Here is a 22,097-nt window from a genome sequence, read left to right as displayed (position 1 = left end):
TGGCTTACCTTGTTAGATAGTGAGCTCCTGCTCATTGAGAATATTTAAATTGGGGTAACTTGTCTGGGCTGTCATAAAGAAATGAATTCTTGTGTTGAGATGGATAGGTTGATTTCTGAGGTCCATTTTCCAGCTCCTGATTCACTCTAAGGTTTTCTGAGTTCCACAAAGCCCATAGCTCTCTGTCCTGGTTTCCCTCATCTCTAAAATTTCTCTGTCTGCCTTTTCCTGTTACAGTCCCAAGCAATATGCCTACCCTTAGTTTTCCTTGGGCTCACTCAAGTGGTATTGAATGTTGTTCAATACTTATTCAATTTAGATGTGTCTTTCTCCCAAGTGCCAGGCCGAGGAAGGAACCCTCTTAAAGCTTACATTTTGAAAAGCTAAAAGAGGAGCAGGTTACACATTGTGTATCTTAGAAATTTTTGTAGAGGAGGAGTTATTTTAGACAGTCAACTTGTCTGACCTTCCTTGGTTTTTACCTATTTTAACATTAGTTTCTCAGAAGAATTAACTATGGAATCTCCAGGAAGGGTTGGTTTGTAGATGAAAAGAAGCAGAGAGGATGATCTCTTCTTTCTTGATTATGCTAATAACACTGTCTCTTCTTCTAAAGTTTTCAGAAGAAAATGGCAGCAGCCTTTCCTGACTCGATCCTGAGACGAGGAGTAGATAATCGATACTTGGTGTTGGGTGTCAGTGTCGTACAGAATGAAGGAAACCCAGAGAAACACCTAATTATAACAGCTTCCCAGTCGTTGGAAGATCAAGAGCTATGCATCCTTAGGAATGAGTGGTAATTGATATGCACACATGCTAATTAATGTGGCATTCTCTAGGTATCTTCTTAAAGTCCAGCAGAATACTGGGAATTAATCTTTGACAAGAAATGGACTGGGCTTTGAACATGGTTTGATTCTGCATGTATTTTATACTGAGCATCTCAGGTCTCTGTTTCCAAAACCATTTGAGGAAATAAAATGAATAGCTCACACTTTGTGGTGATTAAACAAAGTGTTAGTGCAAGTATTGTTATCTTTACCTTTATTTTATAGATGAGGAAACTGAGGCTCAGAGAGGTTAGTTTGTCCATAGATGGACAGGTAGAGTGATGGTAGAGGTAGAGTGAAGACGAAGAACATTGTTGTACTAATGACTATTTCTCCTTCTACTTAACAGGGGTAGGGAATCTGCAGCCTCAAGGCCACGTGTGGCCCTCTAGGTCTTCAAGTGTGGCCCTTTGACTGAATCCAAACTTCACAGAACAAATCCCCTTAATAAAAGGATTTGTTCTATAAAACTTGGACTCAGTCAAAAGGTTATACCCAAGGACCCAAGGTGGCCTTGAGACCACAGATTCCTCACCCCTTACTGGTCCTAGACCTTCAGTCTGTCCAGCTGTAGCATGACACTTATGTTAGTTTTTAAGAATAGTAAAATGAAATTCAGCATAAAATGGTTATTTTTTAAAAATTCTATTTATTTGTTTTTAACATTCTTGTTTTTTCTAAAACATTTTGAATTCTGAATTTTCTCCCTTCTGGACCCTCGCCTTCCCATTGAGAAGGCGAGCAATATTATTTCAATTGAACATGTGAAGTCACATTTCCGTATGTTAAAAAAAAAAAAGTGAAAAATGTCTACATCAGTCTGCACTTAGAGCTCATCATTTCTCTCTCTGGAGGTGGATAGCATTTTTCATCATGGGTCCTTTGGAATTGTCGGGGATCATTGTATTGATCAGAGTTAGCTAAGTCTTTTACAGTTATCATCCTTACAGTACTGCTCTTACTGTATACAGTGTTCTGTTTCTGCTTCACTTTGCTTCAGTTCATATAAGTCTTCCCAGGTTTTTCTAAAACCATCTTCTTCATCATTTCTTATAGTATTATCTTAATAGTATTCCATCGCAGTCACATACCATAACTTGTTCAGTCATTCCCTAGTTGATGAGTATCTCTTTAATTTCTAATTCTTTGCCACCATAAAAAGATCTGCTCTAAATATTTTTGTACAAATAAGTTCTTTTCACTTTTCTTTGGTCTCTTTGGGATACAGCTCTAGTAGTGATATTGCTGGGTCAAAGGGTCTGCGTAATTTTATAGCCCCTTGCTTGTAGTTCCAAACTGTTGTCCAGGAAGGTTAGATCAATTTACAACTTCACCAACAATGCATTAATCAGTGTCTCTTTTCCCATATCCCCTCCAGCATTTATCCTTTTCCTTTTCTGTCATGTTAGCCAAGCTGATAAGTGTGAGGTGGTACCTCAGAGTTGTTTTAATTTGCATTTCTCTAATTATTAGTGATTTAGAGCGTTTTTTCCAATGACCATTGATGGCTTTGATTTCTTCTGAAAACTGCCTGTTCATATCCTTTGACTATCAAGTGGGGAATGACTCTTATCTTTATAAATTTGGCTCAGTTTCCTGTACATTTGAGAAATGAGGTCTTTATTAGAGAGACTTAGAGTAAAACTTTTTTTCCAGTTTCTGGCTTCTGTTTTAATTTTATCCGTCTAAAATTCGTTAACCCTTGTTTTCACAGTTAGAAAATGCTACACAAGTGTGTAGGGCAGACTGATCTTGGATTTGTGCCCGAGTTTTGAGATGGAACTGAGGAAAGCCTTTACATCTCTTTCCTGTTGCATTAGGCTGGCCGTTCCTAAAATTTTAGGAAGGCACGGGAATGTTGGAAGGCTTAGTAATGGAAGAATAAATAATAAAGACTGACATTCTTAGCTCTTTGAGATTAGATTATGTCCAGGTGGCCAGTTCTTCTGTAATAATTTCTGGGGCCTAGGAAGTTAACTTCTTTCTGTCTGAAGGGAATCCATGAGTATATTTGTACATGTTTTAAAGCTGGAGGTAGGTAGAGTGAAGACTGTTATAAAAACTTGATGTGGATTGGTATCCGGTTCTACAAAGACATGAGCAGAAAGAGGCCACTGTGGGGCAGTGACCAGAGCCCTGACTTTGGATCCACAGATGATGTTATTTAGCTATTTCAGTCCTGTCTGACTCTTTGTGACTCCAGTTGAGGTATTCTTGGCAAAGATACTGGAGTGGTTTACTATTTCCTTCTCCAGCTCATTTTACAGATGAGAAACTGAGGCAAACTTAAGTGACTTGTCCAGGGTCACACAGCTAGTAAGGGTCTGAGGTCATATTTGAATTTAGGAAGTTGAATCTTCCTGCCTCCAGGCCCAGCACTCTGTCTACTGCACAACCTAGTTGCTTGTGGATCCAGAGAACCTGGGTTCCAATCCTGATTCGTCCTTTATCTTCCTCCCTTAATGACATTAGATAATTCATTTAATCTCTCTGGGCTTCAGTTTCCTTGTTTGTCACATAAAAGCCTTAAAGTAAGTGATTTGCAGCATTTTTTTGCTGTTCTAAATCCTATGAAATGAGCAATGTTCCGTCTTCCATAGGTAAAGCTCTCGTTATGCCTCCTTTCTTGTACATTTCAAATGGAGCACCTATGCGTCATCTATTTTTATTTGCAGGGACGATCTTTCAGTAGAGCCAGGAGACATCATTCATTTGGAAGGAGAGTACAAAGCAGATGCTTGGATAATAGATAAAGATTTTGGATATTTGACTCTCTACCCAGACACACTGATTTCTGGCACAAGTGTAGCAAATAGCATTCGTTGTATGAGAAGAGCGGTTCTGAGTGAAAATTTTAGGGTAAGTATGCTAGAAAATGTTATTATGCCCAGTCTGAATTCATCGTCTGTGATACTTAACTAAGTCATTCTGGCCTTAATAAAACTAGTTCTAGTGATGATTTTTAGTGTGGCAGCATCTTGTAAACCCCTGTCTGCCTTAGGATTCTCAGTTAAATAAACTAATAAGACCCAGTGCTAATTGTTGTTGTGTGCTGAGGTTTATTTCCTGTGACCCAAGGATTCTTTTCACCTTCTTGTCTTAGAGAAGCACAACAGTTATACTGTAAAACAAGTAGCAGAGTAATAAATGAATTTTGGAAATCAGATGTATTGGATATATTTATTTTCCATTTTATAATTGTATAGGGAAAAAGGATAACAGTTAATATAGTACTTAACCAGCATTTCTGAGAAAGCAAAACTTAATTTTTTACTAAGGCTTCTATTGATACTTATAAAATTATCTTTTCTAATGTGTTTTTTTTCTTTTTAAAATTTATTTATTTATTATTAATTTGTTTTGATTTATCAACAATCACTTCCATAAGCTTTTGAGTTTTAAATTTTTCTCCCCCTTCCTCTTCAAGACAGCACTCAATCTGATATAGGCTATACATATACATTCCTATTAAACATTTTCACATTATTGATGTTGTAAGGAAGAATTAGAACCAATAGGAGGAACCACCAGAAAGAGAAAACAAAACAAAACAGAAGAAAAAAATAGCAAATAGTATGCTTCGATTAATATGTTTTTTGAATACATGTATTAAACACTCCAAATTATGTCTGTTCTTGGTAGACTGTAAAATTAATTTTTTTAAGATTAGTACTTTAGACATCTTAGATCCTTGAGAATTTATTGAACAATTAAGGGATGAAGGAAAAGTAGATGAAGAAAAATATTTCATATTCTCTTTTCTTGGCTGCTTAATATTAGAAAAACATCAGTTTCTTGGGTAAGTGTATGTCTTAAAAATAAGTCTTTTAACATATATCACATCAGAAACACATTTGCCATCTTCTTATAGAGCTGCGATCCCAATTCCCACCAAATGCTGATTGGCACAGTCCTGCACGAAATATTCCAGAAAGCGATAACTGACAGCTTTGCCCAAGAAAAGCTCCAGGAACTTGCTCTACAGACTGTTCAAGAAATAAAACATCTGAAGGAAATGTAAGTAATGCAATCAGAACTAGGGTAAAATGCAATTAAGGAAACATTTCCTCGAATCTCCAAAATGTTTGGGTCACACTGTGATTTTTGTCTTGCTTTTTGCACTCCCCCTATTGCTCTTATGATATTGCCCAATAAATGCCTGTACATCCCCCCAGTCTAGAATGCCAGGAAAAGCGTCAGAAAATAAAACAAAGTTCTAGAGCAGCTGAGCAGGCTCACCAGAGGTATTCCCATAGAGGAGAGCCCCAACAGGGTATTCCTTGGCCGCAGGCCCACGGCATAGAAGTTTGTACAGCATTGGAAAGAGGGCAGAGCTTCTGGGGGCAAGTACCCCAAGAGCTGTGAAGAGTGATGGTCGTCAGCCAGGGAAGATGGCCAAAGGGGCCCTAACTCCAAAAGCATGGAGAAGCAGGGTTCACGCTTTGGCTTTCAGGAGCACAGAGGTGGGTTCACGGTGGTGGCCCAAAATCAGGAAGAGTGCACTAAATTGAGCACAGCTCCCATGTAGAATGGCTTTGAATATCCAGGGGGCATGGTGCCTCAACACTGGGGTCCCCTGGGGTCCAGGTTGGACCCTTCTGTTGTTTAGTAGTTACGTTGGTGACAGCCTTTCATCAGTTGTAGAACTAGAGAGGGTGTGGGGTCTTCTGGTTCAGTCCCCTAATTTTACAGGGTCGGAAACTGAGGCCTGGAGAGGTCAATGCTCTTTTTCAGGTGAAGTAACCAGGTTGCTGCACATGCTCGGTCCTCTTTCCTGTTGTTTCCAAGTATGCATCGTGACTCTGCAGCTATCTGCTGGCCCCTTAGGACCATGGCAGTGTGGAAAAAGCCTAGATGAGAGTGACTGTGTCCTCAGTTCACCCGGCATCATGCTGGCACACATTTGCAAAGGGCTCAGCAGAGTAGCATTGCAAGATCAGCAGTGTCAGTGTCCTTATCCCCATTTTCTAGATGAAGCAATTAAGCTCTGATTGGCTAAGTGACTGGAGTCAACGTGGATCCTTATTAAGAGCTGAGATAATGGTTGGCATTTGTAGAGTGCTTTACTGTTACAAACACTCTGTCTTCTCATTTGGGCTTCCTGCAATCCTGGGTCATCAGGAGATGAAGTATTCCGGTCACCATTTTACAGATGAGGAGCATGAGGCCTGGGGAGGCTGAGGGTCTTCTCAAGGCCACAAAGGGCCAGGACTACGACATGATATTTTTTTTGTCCTTATGTACACCAACCCTGCAGAGCACTGTTTAACATCTTTACCCCCTTCTTTTTATATAGGCAATGTATTCAAAGGTGTTTAATGTATTTAAAACATCTTAGAATCCTCATTTTATTTCTTTTTTATTGAGTCTGGTATTTTAGTGTGAGAAAAGTGAGCAGTTCTTTATATTGTCAAAGGCAGATGCTGTTAGCTGTAGTCAGAGACGTCAGGCAAGCAAACCGTAGAAGATGGATTGGAAGCCCAGAAAGCATAGAAGGCGTTGGGGGAAATGTTCTGTGGCCAGGGCGCAGTCCTGAGCCCCTCCTGGCTCCTTCTCACAGGATGTTGCCATATTACACGTGTTGTCATCATGGTGTGGTACCATTTGCTTTTAAGTTTCCATGGAAGCAGGTCTATGGAGGGGACCTCCTCTTCATAAGATATCATTGCAGTCTTACTCCAGGAATCAAGATGGTCATGTGATCTTAGACCTGGGGTTATGTCGCCTCCATTGGCTTCTTCATGGTCTTTGTTCTTATCATTTTCTCCCCTTTTTATATTCACTATATCCTTGTTCATTTTTAAAGGTATCATTTGAACCTGAAACAAGATGAATTTAAACAAGAAATAGAAGACTATCTTCCGTCATTTTCCAAATGGGCTGAAGATTTTATGCACAAGCCCACTTCAGTGGACCTCCCCAAGACCCCCCTCACTTCGTAAGAAAGCCATTCTAGTCTGACCTTTTTTTGTCTCATTGCTTAGGATTCTCTAGTGTTCAGCAGTGTTGAATCGTATCTTTTCAAGGAGGAGCAGTCTTTTGAAGGAATTAACAGTTTCTGAGGAAATAAAATGATTGCTTTTGCAGATGATATGATGGTCTATCTAGAAAACCCAGAAGAATCAACTAAAAAATTAATTGAAACCATTAAGAATTTCAGAGTTATAGTATATGAAATAAAACCTCATAAATAATGACAATTTCTCTTTATTATGAATAAAACTCAGAAGAGGTTAAAATTGTTTTTCAAAAATACGTACAGAAAGTAAAAAAAATTGGTCCATCTATCAAAACACATAGAAATTAGCTAAATACAGTTATAAGACCTTCTTTACAGAAATCGTTGTTCAGTTGTTTCTGTTGTTTCTGACTCTTTATCACCTCATTTGTGGTTTTCTTGGCGGGATACTGGAGTGGTTTGCCATTTCTTTCTCCAGCTCATTACAGGTAAGGAAACTAAGGCGAATAGAGTTAAGTGACTTGTGCAGGGTCACACAGCTAGTAAGTGTCTGAGGCTGGATTTGAACCCGGGAAGATGAGTCTTTCTGACTCCAGGCCCAGCACTTTATGCACTATAGTGCCACCTAGCTTCCCCTTAGAACTCGACAAACTAAAAAAATTAGAGAACTGTTCATTGCTCATGGCTAGATCCATTTTACAAATGAAGAAACTGAGGCTGAGAGTGCTTAATTGATTTGCTTAGGGTTCCACAGCTAAGTAGGTGTCTGCAGGATCTGAATGCACATCCTCCTGCCTCTAGTGACTTACCCAGGTCATCTGGCTGGACATAATCCCAGCTCTCCTGACTTCCAGGACAGTGGTCTTTGCACTACGCTGTGCTGAGTCTTTTTAGGAAGATGGGCATGTTCATCTACTGGTTGGTTTGCATGCATAATCATCTTTTTTCTTCTCATTTTCTTCAGAAGAAATACACATTTTTCTCCCAGGTTATATGACAGAAACAAGGATGAATCGTCTTGTGGGATCCAAGTAACAAAAGCTCTGGATATCGAAGAGAACATTTGGTCTCCGAGGTTCGGCCTGAAGGGCAAAATTGATGTCACAGTCAGCGTGAAAATGCATCGTGGGTCCAAAGCTACGTGTGGAGTAATGCCGTTGGAGCTTAAGACAGGCAAGGAATCTAACTCCATTGAGCACAGAAGCCAGGTAGGCTGCAGAGTTTTAAAATGGAAATGTTTAATCTATCCAAGAGCACATTCTCATTGACGTATGCCGTACTGTCCCCTTACTATTTTAATTCCAAATTGTTGCTTTCAATTTGGGAATGTTTCCTGCCAATCCATTATAAGGAAATATATCTTTTTTTAAAATTTTTAAACTCTTTTTCATTTTTTTAAATATAAATTTATTTATTTTTAGTTTTCAACATTCACTCCCACAAGTTTTTGAAGTCCAAATTTTCACCCCATTTTACCCCTCCTCCCACCCCAAGATGGCATGCATTCTGAATATCCCTTCCCCTAGTCCGTCCTCTCTTCTGTCTCTCTCCCCTTCTCTTATCCCCTTCCCCTTCTATTTTCCTGTAGGGCAGGATAGCCTTCTGTATCCCATTTCCTGTATTTCTTATTTCCCAGTAGCATGTGAAAACATTTTTTTTAAACATGTTTTTAAAACTTTAGGTTTCAAATTTTCTCTCTTCCTCCCTCCCCACCCACCCTCATTGAAAAGGCAAGCAACTCAATATAGGTTGTACATGTGCAGTTATGCAAAACACGTCCATAGTAGACATGTGAAAAACTAACTCTATTTCCCTTAATCCTGTCCCGCCCTCCCATTTATTCTATTCTTTCTTTTGACCCTGTCCCTCCTCAGAAGTATTTACTTCTGATTACTCCCTTTCCCAATCCTCCCTCCTTTCTATCATCCCCCTGCTCTCTTGTCCCCTTCTCCCCCTATTTTCCTGTAGGGTAAGACAGATTTCCATACCCAATTGAATGTGTATGTTATTCCCTCCTTAAGCCAAATCCTATGAGAATAAGATTCACCTTCCCTCTCACCTTCCCCATTTCCCCTCCACTGTAAGAGACTTTTCTTTTCTTTGTTTTTTTTTGTGAGATAATTTACCCCATTCTACCTCTCCCTTTCTTCTTCTCCTAGTATAATCCTCTCTCATCCCTTAATTTTATTCTCCAGATATGACCCCTTAATATTCAACTCACCCTGTGCCCTCTATCTATCTGTCTATCTATCTATCTATCTACCTATCTATCTATCTATCTATCTATCTATCTATCTATCTGTCTATCTATCTCTCTCTCTCTCTCATGAGTTACAGATATCATCTTTCCATGTAGGAATGTAAACAGTTCAACCTTAATAAGTCTCTATGATTTCTCTTTCCTGTTTACCTCTATATGTTCCACTTGAGCCTTGTATTTGAAAGTCACATTTTCTATTTAGCTCTGGTCTTTTCATCAGGAATGCTTGAAAGTCCTCTATTTCACTGAATGATCATTTTTTTCCCCTGAAGGATTATACTCAGTTTTGCTGGGTAGTGATTCTTGGTTGTAATCCTATCTCCTTTGCCCTGCGGAATATTATATTCCATGCCCTGCGGTCCTTTAATGTAGAAGGTGCTAAATCTTGTGTTATCCTGATTGTGTTTCCACAGTACTTGAACTGTTTCCTTCTGGCAGCTTGTAATATTTTCTCCTTGACCTGGGAACTCTGGAATTTGGCTATAATATTCCTAGGAGTTTTTAAGGAAATATATCTTAGAAATGTATAGTATTAGGGGCAGACATTTTTCTTTGGGAAAAATAATGGTAGTAGGAGAGTTGTAAACTTGCCTTTTCAATTTCCTCCCTCTCTCCCTGGTATCTAATGAGTTTCATCTAAGATTAAATAAGGGAACTGTGTGTTACTGCTGAATTAAATGTCCCTATGATTTGAGATGCTCCCAACTGAAGTACATAGAAGCTGTGACTTGAATGAGATGAAAACCTAAGCATTCTTGCAATGTAAACATCTAAACTAAATACTTCTGACTGTTTTTGAAGGAAGGAAATAAATCAAAATCACTACAGTAATAATAAGTTAAAACTGTATTATCACTTGTATGTATTAGGAAACATTAATTATAACCTAATTATAATAATATTACCATCTGTTATAGACTGGGAATGAAAAAATTATGTGTTTTATACATGAATTTGTATTACGGAGAGTAAGCCATTCCTTTTTCATATTTAAAAACTTTAAATTATAAAAGATGTTACATAAAATGCATTTGTATTACAGTCTTGAGTTTTATAGTTGAACCTTAGCTAAAGAAACTTTCCATTATTAAGACCCTCTTTGCATCTGAATAACAGACTTTTGAACTGAAAGTTAAGTTTTGGATTCAAGCCCAAAGTAATTTTGGGTTATATTTTTGCTGCTTCTGACTTTACAAATGTTGAGGGTTTGAGCAGGGAGAAACCATTTTCCTCCTCCAAAGACTTTAGTTTTATGCTTGGATAATTATGTAACTTGGACTGAAGCTATAGCTTTGAAATTTGACTCAATTGTGGTCCTCTTGAGCGGAGTAAACGGAGCCAGATTTGAAGAGAAGCAGTTAATCCTTTATAAAGTTATAAAGATTGGAGGCCAGGTGCTTGCAGCGTCGTGGGGACCTTCAAAGTTTCCACTTGGTCTTCGCAGACAGGTTTGACTGAAATCTCTTGGGCCTGCTGAGCCGTGCACAGACACTTAGGAGTCTAAAGCTGGCTCAGTTGCAGTGGCCCCAAGGGAAATGGTTCCATTTTGTTCAGTTCATCTTCTCTATATGCGAGAAGATGAATCATCTGTGAGTGTAGGGCACGTATAATATAAGAAGACAGTGCTTTTATTTTGGTGACCGAGTTTCCACTTCATAGTGAGAGCACTATCTACTTAATGTGCAGAAAATAAAAATAGAATTCAAAATATGCCAGGCGTGCAATAGGTCAATCCTAACTTTGGGACTTCCTTATTTTAATTAGCAGGAGTCCCTGATTTACAAATGAACTTCATGCCAAAAGTCCATTTCTAAATCGATTATTTGGAACTTGCAACCCATTTTCTGCATAGAAACAATATTATAATGGGTGGTTAAGTTAACTAGCCCTCCGAAATCATATTTAGCAAACTCTCTTCCCCTCCATCTGTCAGGCTTCGGGAGTTGGCTGACTGGCAGTTTGGGCAGGAAGGTTGGTGAAGGAATTGTGGTGGAATGGGGTGTAAGTAGTTATTTATACATATGTACATGTTTATATCTGTATGTGGATCATTCCAAAGTTGTATTAAAGCATTGCCAATGAGTATGAATTGTATCCAGTAATCGACGCAACAAAATGTTTCACATGTAATTTATTTAGCGACACAACAGCCTGCCATGTTCAGATGAATTTAATTTATCAGGCTCAGACTCCAAACTCTGTGTGAATATTATTTTTTCCAATACTAATTTTTTCCATTCCTTACTATCTTGGCAGCTGACTTACCCTAAGTATTCCTGGAAATGATTTAAATAGCAAGGCCCTTGGAACTAACATTTTCTTTGGAGAGTCTTTATCTCTGTGATCCTCTTTCTTTGTCAGTTTAAGAAATCTTTTGTTTCTTAGGTGAATGTGCCCTGGGCACAGAAGAAACTTAACTTTTTAATCTGGTGGGATAGCAATTTTTTCAGGAAAATGTAACTTTATATATTTTTTTCAAAAACCTTTCTTTAGCACTTGGCTAATAGAACAGTTTACACATGTAATTTGTGTGTCACAATTAACATGGATCTTTTAGAAATTAACACTCATCATCATGCTTTAAAGGAAAGGTAACTAATAGTTCTCAATTTGATCTATGTATTTATGCATTTGCGTTTGTAGATTTAAACAGAGGTTCTACAAATGATGAATTTAGATTCAGATCATTTTGATGGGAGTCTTTATTTAGCATTGGCTTATGTTAGGGAGCTGCCTAAAAAATATATGGCTCTGAATTCCTTAATCTTGTCCCTCACAGCTTTCTCAAACTAAAATAGATTTACAGTGACTCAGCCGTTATTAGGAATACTAAATTGGCCCATTGAAATGATTGATACCAGGTATTATGGAAAAGAATCCCTAGCCCGAGTGTCAGCATGCTCACTGTAGTATTAGGCCTATGTTTACAGGCATTCATACCATCCTCCAAGCTGACTTCCATATGGTCACTCAGGAATGGCCCGTGGCCTCAGGGACTCCCCCTTTTCCCTTCTTCCCCATTGTTATCCACCAGGTGTTGGCTGGAATTTTCCACCTCTCTCACCCAGTTCAAATCTTGTTTAGGGTTCACATAGGATGGCTTCTCCTGTGGCAAGAGGAAAGTAGAGGGAGGAGGGAATTGCTTACTCTCCTTCCTTCTCCTTCTTCCCCATCTGTCATCAGTTCCTCTTGTTCTAATCCAAGTCTCGGTGGTAGCATCCCCAGTCCATACTCTTCTTCTCCTCCTGGCAGTATCTCTTGTGATGGAATGATCTGGGTAGGCTGAGTTTTTTATTTCAATGATTCAGTTTCTTCATGGAATTTGGGGTGGGGGGGAGAAAGTGAAGGTGGCAGCAAGGCACAAGAGCCTGTTAACTTATTGTACTATCTCTTTGTTCTTTGTTTACTAGTTGTAAAAAGTGAGGTTCATTCTTACATGCAGAGAGCGGGGGGAGAAACCTTTGTCAGAAGAAAAGGGTAGTAGCATTAGGAAAGGAAGCAGATGGGCTAACTAACACCGAGGGCCTGAATCAGGAAGGAAAGGAGCTGAAAAGCATCTGGCCAGGAGGAAGCTATGGCCCTCGGGGGTTACGCTAACAAGAATCCTTGGTCTTTCCCCCATGACTCCTTGCCTCTCGGCAGCCAGAGCGCCCACCCTGCTGGTCCCCTTGCTATGGCCGACACCTACTAATAGCCTGGAGCAGAGGCACTCTATTTCCTGGCAGGATGGAGAAGCAGGCCAAAGCAAATGCGTAGGAACCCCGATTCTGGCATAGCCCAGCTAGAGGGAATCTCCTGTGAGTCCAAGCTTGGAATTTTGAAGGCATTTTCCAACAGAATCCCACTGTGGTTAAGTTCTATAGTTTAATTAACATAATACTTCAAATGCATTATCAATCAAATTGGGAACCTCTGTTCCACAATAGAAGCAAATATAAGATGGCTTCTAAGGGAAAATGCTTTTCTGATTTCAAACAAGAGATTTACAAATGAACTTTGATGGTAGAACCTATTCCTAAATTAGGGACTGACTATATTTGTTCTTCGTGGTAATCCTGACCAGTATTCCATGCATTTAACTTAATGCATATAATAGTAGTCTGTCAGGGGGGAAAATAAGACCCTAACAAATTCTGGCCTCATAAACTCTGGATGAAAAGGTAAAAACCAGGAGAGTTCTATATATTGGCTTTTAAGTGGTTGGCAATTTAGATGTTTCTTCAAGGTGAAAGCAAAATTGAGAGGGATGTTGATGTTTGAGTAGGAAGAAAGTGTTTGCTATTAGGAAGCCCCATTTACTCTCATCACTATTTGTTCCTGTCATGTCATTTTAAAATGACTTGTAGGTTGTTCTCTATACACTACTAAGCCAGGAAAGAAGGGCTGATCCAGAAGCTGGATTGCTTCTCTACCTCCGGACTGGTACCATGTACTCCGTGCCTGCCAGCCATCTTGATAGGAGAGGTAAGGGCTGCCCAGTTTATCCTTGTTCTTTTCACAGTTAACATTATAAAAGTTTCTGACCCTTCCTTGATGTACTCTACTTGGAAAACTCTCTCAGTACTGTTGCAGGGCACAGTGAAATGTCTTGTCTCTCATTTGTGGTTAGAAATGTTAAAAAAGACAAGCAAAACTTTTTTTTTCAAGTCTTGTATTTAGATTTTGGAAAACATTAACCCTGACCTTTTAGAATTCTATTCCTGAGTAAGGAATACCAGATTGAAAGCCAGCCCTCAAGAATTCCTAACTGCTTGGTCTTAGGGGAGTCATCTGACCTCAGTTTCCTGATCTGTAAAATGAGGTGGTTTGATCCAGTGATCTGAGGTACCTTCCAACTTCTAAATCTATGATTTTTTTTTTTTGGCCTTCAAATAGCCACTAAAATGTAGGAAGGGGAGGCACAGTGGATAGAGCACCAGCCCTGGATTCAGAAAGACCTGAGTTCAAATCCAGCCTCAGACATAACGCTTACCAGCTGTGTGACCCTGGGCAAGTCACTTAACCTCCATTTTGTGCTCCCCCCGCCCCCCAAAATAAAATGTAGGGAGGAGGGAAATAAGCATTTATTTTTTTTAAGTTTTAATTTTTATTTTTAACGTATGTTTTTAAAACTTTGGGTTACAAATTTTCTCCCTCCCTCCCCACCCACTGTCATTGAAAAGGCAAGCATCTCGATATAGGTTATAGATGTGTAGTCATGCAAAACACTTCCATAGTAGTCATATTGTGAAAAACTGTATTTCCCTTCATCCTATCCTACCTCCCATTTGTTCTATTCTCTCTCTTGACCCCGTCCCTCTTCAGAAGTGTTTGCTTCTGATTATCCCCTCCCCCAGTCTGCCCTCCTCTCTATCATTCTCCTGCTCTCTTGTCCCCTTCCCCCCTTATTTTCCAGTAGGGTAAGATAGATTTCCACACCCCCTTGTGTATGTTATTCCCTCCGTAAGCCAAATCCTATGAAAATAAGATTCATTCCCTCTCACCTACCCCCATTTCCCCTCCACTGTAAAAGGCTTTTCTTGTCTGTTTCATGTGAGATAATTTACCCCATTCTACTTCTCCCTTTCTCCTTCTTCCAGTATAGTCCTCTCTTACCCCTTAATTTTATTTTCCGGATATCATCCCTTCATCTTCAACTCTCCCTGTGCCCTCTATCTATCTATCTATCTGTCTGTCTATCTGTCCATACATGTAATTTTTTCCCTCCCACTGCCCTAATACTGAAAGAGGACTCATGAGTTACAAGTATCATCTTTCCATGCAGGAATGTAAACAGTTCAACCTTAATTAGTCTCTTATGATATCTCTTTCCAGTTTACCTCTTCCATGTTTCACTTGAGTCTTGTATTTGAAAGTCAGATTTTCTGTTCAGCTCTGGTCTTTTCCTCAGGAATGCTTGAAAGTCCCCTGTTTCATTGAATGACCATTTTTTACCCTGAAGGATTATAGTCAGTTTTGCTGGGTAGGTGATTCTTGGTTGTAATCCTATCTCCTCTGTCCTCCAGAATATTATATTCCATGCCCTCTCGTCCCTTAATGTAGAAGCTGCTAAATCTTGTGTTATCCTGATTGTGTTTCCACAATACTTGAATTGTTTCTTTCTGGCTGCCTGCAATATTTTCTCCTTGACCTGGGAACTCTGGAATTTGGCTGCAATATTCCTAGGAGTTTTACTTTGGGGATCTCTTTCAGGAGGTGATCAGTGAATTCTTGCAATTTCTATTTTGCCGTCTGGTTCTAAAATATCAGGGCAGTTTTCCTTGGTAATTTCTTGAAAGATGATGTCCAGGCTCTTTTTTTGATGATGGCTTTCAGACAGTCTAGTCATTTTTTAAGTTCTCTCTGCTGGTTGAAATAAGTATTTATTAGTCACCTACTATGTGCCAGGCACTGTGCTGAACACTTTACAAATATCTCATATGGTCTCACAGCAACCCTTTGAGGTAGATGCTATTATGATCCCTATTTCGCAGATGAGAAAACTGAGGCAAACAGAGGTTAAGCAGCTTGCCCAGGCCATACAGCTAATAAGTGTCTGAGGCTAGATTGGAACTTAGGTCTTCCTGACTTCAGATTCATTGCTATGTTTACTGCGCCATGTGGCTGCCTTATAATAATATCTATGGTGGTCACAAAGTCTGTATGATAGTCGAATCAAATTAAACTGAATTTAATACATTTTTTCTCTTTAAAAAAAAATAGAGTTATTAAAGCTAAGAAACCAGATGGCATTCTACTTGTCCCGTGGTGTCACAAAATCCACTGCAGGAAAGGAGCAGACCCAACTTGCACACTTGCCGCCAGTCATTAATGATAGTTACACCTGTAAATATTGCTCACAGATGGACAACTGTGCTCTTTATAGCAGGTAACGAGTTTCTAATCGTTTAAATTTGGGTTGTAGTTTTAAATTTATATTGATAACATTTATTTTTATATCACCTTTATTTCTATGTATCTGTGTCTATATGTCAATGTAGATCCCTCCCTCCTCTATACGGAGAACTATCACAAATTTGTAACAGATTGAGTTCAGCTTAATAGTGTTGATGGAATTAGCCTTGGTGGATTTATTGTGGTTATTAAAATGGTGCCTCCCTCCCCACTTGATTCAGATCTGTGATCTCATAGGTTTGCGTTCTCCTGCTGTCACTGCAGCCTGCCATCTGTTCTGTAGGGATTAGTTTCTTATATATTTTATATTTCAAAAGCCTTTTGGGTTCTATTTAAAATGCTGAATACTATCTAAAGTAGGAGAAGAATGATTTACACTCGTAACCCTCAGTCTCTGTTTACTTCAGAGATAGTTAATGTCATAACCTGAACTGTCTCCAGTACCTTTCTGACGTGGTGTTTTGAATTCAGAGCAGTCGAACAGCAGATGGACCAGAGCTTCGTTCCCCTCACCATGCTGCCTAAAATAGAGGAGGCTACGCAGCACCTGAAGCATTCCCATCTCCATTATTTCAGCCTCTGGTTTCTAATGATGACCCTGGAGTCCCAGTCAAAAGATAGCAAGAAGAGCCACAGAAATATCTGGTTGATGTCGGCCTCGGAAAGGTGAGCAGAGCATTTTGTTTTGTCAGACGCCTTCTTGTGTAGAGCCCGGGATGTGGTGTAGTGGAAGGAGCCCTGGATTTGAACTCGGAACCTGGGTTCTGGTTTCTGCTCTGCTGCTGCTTTATGATACCTGTGTGGCCCTGTTCTAAAGAAGATGGGGGTTTGGTTGCTGATCTCCAGGGTTCTTGGAAGGCCTTTCAGAATTTACAGTAAAGCATTAATTAGAAGTTCTTTGGAGACTGTCACCCCCAGATTACACACAGTCTTGCCGGGTGATCATTGATGATAAAAAGATGGTTTCTTGGGTTAAGCTGCAGCTTGGGATCATAGCTGTGTTTTATGAAATGCTGTCTAGATCACTTCTGTTGCTTCTTTTCAACTCTGGCTCTCGCTCATTGTTAATCTGCAGTTCCGGACCTAGAAATAAGTGCTGATATGGGCCCAGTGGAGCGGGCACCCAGTGGCACATCTGGACGGGAGACATTCTGCATGCCTTCAATTTTTATGTGGCCATTTAGGCCAAACTCTTGTGAACAGTCATGGGGTTCATCAGGGCAGTAGTAGACGTAAGTACATTGTGGCACGTGTCTAACAATGGCCTGCTTGGGCTTATGCCATAGTGAGAGCTTGGGGCAACAGAAGGTCAAGTCTGGCCACTGCCCTGATACCAAGGAAGTGTAACAGAACCAGTGCAGGGCTCTTCCCTGAGCATCTGTGGACTTGGTTTTTTAGTATTTTGACCACTGTATCTCAGTACTCTTGGTTCTCTTTGTAATCCTATGCATTTTATTTTATGCATTTATAAACGTCTTCTTAAGTTTCTCTGACTTCATCTTCATTTCCTGTGGAACAATAAAATTCTGTTATATTCCTGCATCACAATTTGTTCAGCATTCCCTCTTTGAAAGGCACTTACTTTGTTTCCAGTTTTTGATACCACAAAAAAAATACTGCTAATATTCTTTTGATATGTTTAATGGCCTATTTTCTTTTTAAATTTTTGTTATTTATTTATTAGTTACATGTGAAAAAAATTTTTTTGCATTTGTTTATGAAAACTGTGAGTTTTAAATTCTCTTCCTCTAGCCCCAACCTCACCCATTGAGAAGGCAAGCAATATCATACTGATTATATATGTAAATTTATGTAAAACATATTTCCACATTAGCCATGTTAAAAAAGAAAACACAAGCACACTCACACACTTAAAACCCCAGAAAAAGAAAGTAGAAAAATATGTTTCAGTCTGCACTCCGATTTCATCAGTTCTGTCTTTGGAGGTAGATAACTTTTTTATCGCGGGTCCTTTGGGAATTGTCTTGGATCGTTGTATTGATCACAGAGTTGCTAAGGCTTCCACAGTTGAGCATTACAGTGTCGCTCTTGCTGAGGACAACATTCTGCTTCTGCTTTCCTCACTTTGTGCTACCCTGCTCATCATTTCTTACAGCACAGTAGTGTTCCATCACAATGATATGCTCCAATTTGTTCATCCCTTCCCCAGTTGATGGGCGTCACCTCACTTTCCTATTCACTGGGTGGCCTGTTTTCTAAATGTGCATTTTGGCATTTGTCTTTTTCCATAAGAATCACTCTTTATAAATAACTTGAAATGATGTTGGGGCACATTCTGAGAAAATTAGCCACCATCAAACATTCTAAACTAAATAAAGGTGGGGCTTTAGCTAAGACTTGAAGGAAGCTAGGGAAAGCTGGAGGTGGAGGTGAGTCAGGAGAGCATTCCAGCCAGCCAGGGAAGATGCTCCAGGTTGGGCGAGATGTGGTGGTGCATCTGAGAGGACCAGCATGGAGGCCGGTGACATCGGATCACAGAGAATGTGAGGGCAATATAAGAAGGCTGGAAATGTAAAAGGGGAGCAGCTTGGGAGGGGCTTTGAAGGCCAGACAGAAGACTTCCTACTTGATCCTGGAAGCGAGTATACCTTGAGACCATCAGCTCTGTCATGAGGAGGGTGGTCAGCATGCTCCATCATCAGGCTTCTGGAGCAGTGGTCGGTTATTTAATTTATCATGTTTCTTAAATCTTTCAGAGGCAGTAGAGCTTTTTGAAAAAAAGAGGTGATAACGACTGCCTTCTCAATTTTCTCACAGGCCCACAAGGTCTCTCTCAGGGCATTAAACATTTTTAACACTTTATAGATACTCTTCTCTATAAGCATCTACTGGAAGACTTATAAGATCTCCCTTCTAGCACCACAAAAGACGGTAAAATGGCCTAATGTGATGACTCCTTAGGGTTTTTTCTTTTCTAAAAATTAATGTTTTTTATTCTGAAGTTATATATCAAAAAGGCCATTTCCATATTATACAGCAGAAATCAGAGGACTGTATATGATGCCATACATTTCCATTTCATTGTTCTTACTTTCCTTGCTTTTGTTAAACAGTATATAATAAATTTAACATGTTGCTTTTTTAAAAATAAATTTCTTTTTCCCAAAGGAAATTTCACCTTCTCTGCCTCCCACTTCTCCTCTCTCCCGACCTGAGAGAGCAGCCAAGCAAAACAAATTCCTGCATTGGCCACTATGAATTGCTTTCAAAAGTGTCCTGTTTATCTGTGCTTCCTTTGGAACTGCCTTCTCTTCTTATGGCCCTCTTGTTCCCCCCATTCTTATTGTTAACCCCACTTGTGTCCCGCTCCTCTCCACTAGTTAAAAAAATCAAGAATAACCTTTGTAATGAATAATCATGACCAAGCAAAACAGATCTACAGTGTTTGTGTCCAAAATGCTTGCCTCTAAATGCTCCTCAAGCCCATCATGTCTGTTAGGAAGAATATGTTTCGTCAAAGATGTGTTTGGTCATTGCACTGATCCCAGAGCTTAAGACACTGGAAGCTGTGTTTCTTTACCGTGTTGTCCTGGTACAAATTGTTCTCCTGGTTTACCCTGCCTTATTTCATAAGCCCCAGGATGCTCTGAAATCTTCTCTTCCATTGTTTCTTAGCATCAATACTCTGTTACATTCCTACACACAGTTTGTTCAGCCATTCTCCAATTGTTGGGCATCCCTTGGGGTTCCAGTTTGTTTGTTTTTTCCTTTTAATTCCCCCTTCCAGATAATAAAGTTTATTTTGCTTTCCCCATTATTATTCTCCTTCCTTTCCTTATTGAATTCAGTGTATTTCTACACCACACTCTGTGTGTGTGTGTGTGTGTGTGTGTCTGTCTGTCTGTCCCTTTGTCTGGTTCAGAGAAGAGGGAGGTTCACCTGCTGCTGGGAGAGCCCCCATCCCTTCCTCCATGTTTCTACACTCTTTCTCAGCAACCCAGTTTAGAAAAGTAGCAAATTCCCTTCCCACCCACCCTGCCCTACTTTTTCTGTGTTCTGTGACATCTTGTCTTCCTCCTTTTCTCTCCCTTTTCTTTCCTCTCTTCCAACCATCAGGAGAGAACCATTCCATCTTCTCCAGGGCCTCTGTTGTTCTTAGTCTTGAATGTTGCTATGCAGCTCAGTCCTTTGTTTTATGAAAGGTCCAGTTTTTTTTTCCTGTAGGCTTCTGCTCAGCTTTGCATAGTAAATTATTCATGGTTGTCAGCCTGTATGTTTTGCCTTTAGGAATATTGTGTTCTAAGATCTCTCCCTTTATAGTAGAAGCCACAAGGTCTCAGGTTATCCTGACTGTGGTTCTTTGGTGCTTAATCTGCTTTTTCATGGATGCTTTCAGCGTTTTTCTTTTATGAGTAACATTCCTTGGGATGTTTTCTTTGTTTTTGTTTGTTTGTTTGTTTTGGAGGCAATGGGAGTTAAGTGGTTTGCCCAGGGTCACACAGCTAGCTAGTAAGTGTCTGAGGCTGGATTTGAACTCAGGTCCTCTTGACTCCAGGGTCAGTGCTCTCTATCCACTGTACCACCTAGCTGTCCCTCCTTGGGATGTTTTTTTTTTTCCCCAGGAGATTATAGGTAGATTCTATCTTCATTTTGCCCTCTGATTCTGATAGATTTGGGCAGTTTTCACTGATGCAATTTAGAAATACAGTGTCTGTGCTTTGTAAAAACAAAAAAAGATACACTTTTCAGGAAATCCAATAATTCTTAAGTTCTCTTCATGAGAACTTGTTTTTTTTTATATTGATACCCTGGGGTTTTTTTTCAGTCTTTTGATTTTGTTCTAATATTTCTTGCTATCTCATGAAGTCATAATTTCTTTCTGGTCTATTTTAGTTTTCAGGGAGTACATTACTTGGGAAAGGCTTATTAATTTCTAAACTATTTATTCTCCTTCCAATTTTTTCTTCCAGTTATGTTTTTTTATCTCTTTCTTTCTGTAGTCCTTGTGGAAAAATCATTTTTTTCTTTGGATGTCTGAGTTTTTCTCTCCTTTGGGATCTCTAGTCCTACAGTAATTGTTTATACTGGTATAAAATATACTGGTATATCTTTGATTGACTTCTCTCTCCAGTTTTATTTAGTACCTGAATTGTAGTTCTGTTACAGAGCATTTTCTGCTATGCTTTTGTCTGGGGTGGTCAGCACTGCTTGGCCTTCATCTGGGCCATGTGGCTTTCTGGGCTGACTCAGTTCTCCTTATGTGAAGCGTCCTTCCAGGTTAGGAGCATGGGATCTTCAAGGCCCTTTATGGTGTCTTAGGAAAGCGTTCTGGTGACCTGGGATCTCCTATATGTTGGCCCCACTGCATTTTTCAGGTTCCCACCTTGGGATTTTCAGGACTTCACACTTGGGACTTTCTTCTGGAGGAGGAAAAGAGAGGCCTTAACTGTTTCTATCGCCAGACAGAACCCTTTAGGGTATATGTGGCTTGGACCCGCTCTCTAGGGTTAATTACATAACGAAAGATGTAGATACATAACAAATTCTTATGAAACATGAGTGTAGATGATCTGAAATGTGATAGAAATTTCACAAATTTGGTACCTTAGCATAAGTCTGATGGGTCCAGGAGGAAGAAAAAAGATGCAATGGTGAGAAGACATGAATGTGATGATATTAATAAGAGGTTTTCTTGTATGTCTTTTCATATTATTAGGGAGAAGCATGGCGACTGCATTGGAAATCTGATTAGGACTGAAGATGTCCAGACTATTTGTAGTGGACAATATTTGCATACCTTCCAGCATAAACATGGTATGATACCTAATACAAACCTCATGGCGGGAGACAGAGTCGTTCTAAGCGGAGAAGAAAGAAGGTTGCTTGCTTTAAGTAGTGGATATGTGAAAGAGATCAGCATGACCACTGTCACCTGTTTACTAGACAGGTGAATCCATTTCTTTTGTTTTTGAAGGATCAATAAAAATATTTAAGTAATGGGGGTGGAGAAGTTTTTAAAAGTTGTTTTGCAGACTAGACTGTCTAGGTTAAATGTCTTGGTTGACTCTCTTAGTTGAATATTGAGATAAGATTGAATAGTTGAATAGATAATTGAAAAGACAAAAGGAAGGCCTCTGTTTCCTTGTTTAGATCCTCATTGGAGATGTCCAGGAACCCTTGTATAAGGATGAGA

At 39.6% G+C, this 22,097-nt stretch overlaps 1 protein-coding gene across 1 annotated transcript in view; it reads left to right on the top strand.

The window, feature by feature from the left end:
• Positions 1-22,097, top strand: part of DNA2 (DNA replication helicase/nuclease 2) — a 45,345-nt gene that overhangs the window by 6,419 nt on the left and 16,829 nt on the right. Inside the window, 9 exon segments of the mRNA XM_020975187.2 lie at positions 617-796; positions 3,506-3,689; positions 4,702-4,847; positions 6,637-6,768; positions 7,778-7,997; positions 13,396-13,513; positions 15,752-15,917; positions 16,415-16,609; positions 21,621-21,851. Of these exon segments, the coding sequence (XP_020830846.1) occupies positions 617-796; positions 3,506-3,689; positions 4,702-4,847; positions 6,637-6,768; positions 7,778-7,997; positions 13,396-13,513; positions 15,752-15,917; positions 16,415-16,609; positions 21,621-21,851 (1,572 nt within the window).

Source organism: Phascolarctos cinereus, unplaced genomic scaffold (genome assembly GCF_003287225.1).
Source record: "Phascolarctos cinereus isolate Bilbo 61053 unplaced genomic scaffold, phaCin_HiC Scaffold_3;HRSCAF=262, whole genome shotgun sequence".
Taxonomy (NCBI): domain Eukaryota; kingdom Metazoa; phylum Chordata; class Mammalia; order Diprotodontia; family Phascolarctidae; genus Phascolarctos; species Phascolarctos cinereus.
Note: the sequence above shows the minus strand (reverse complement) of the source record. Positions and strands in the feature narration are given on the sequence as shown.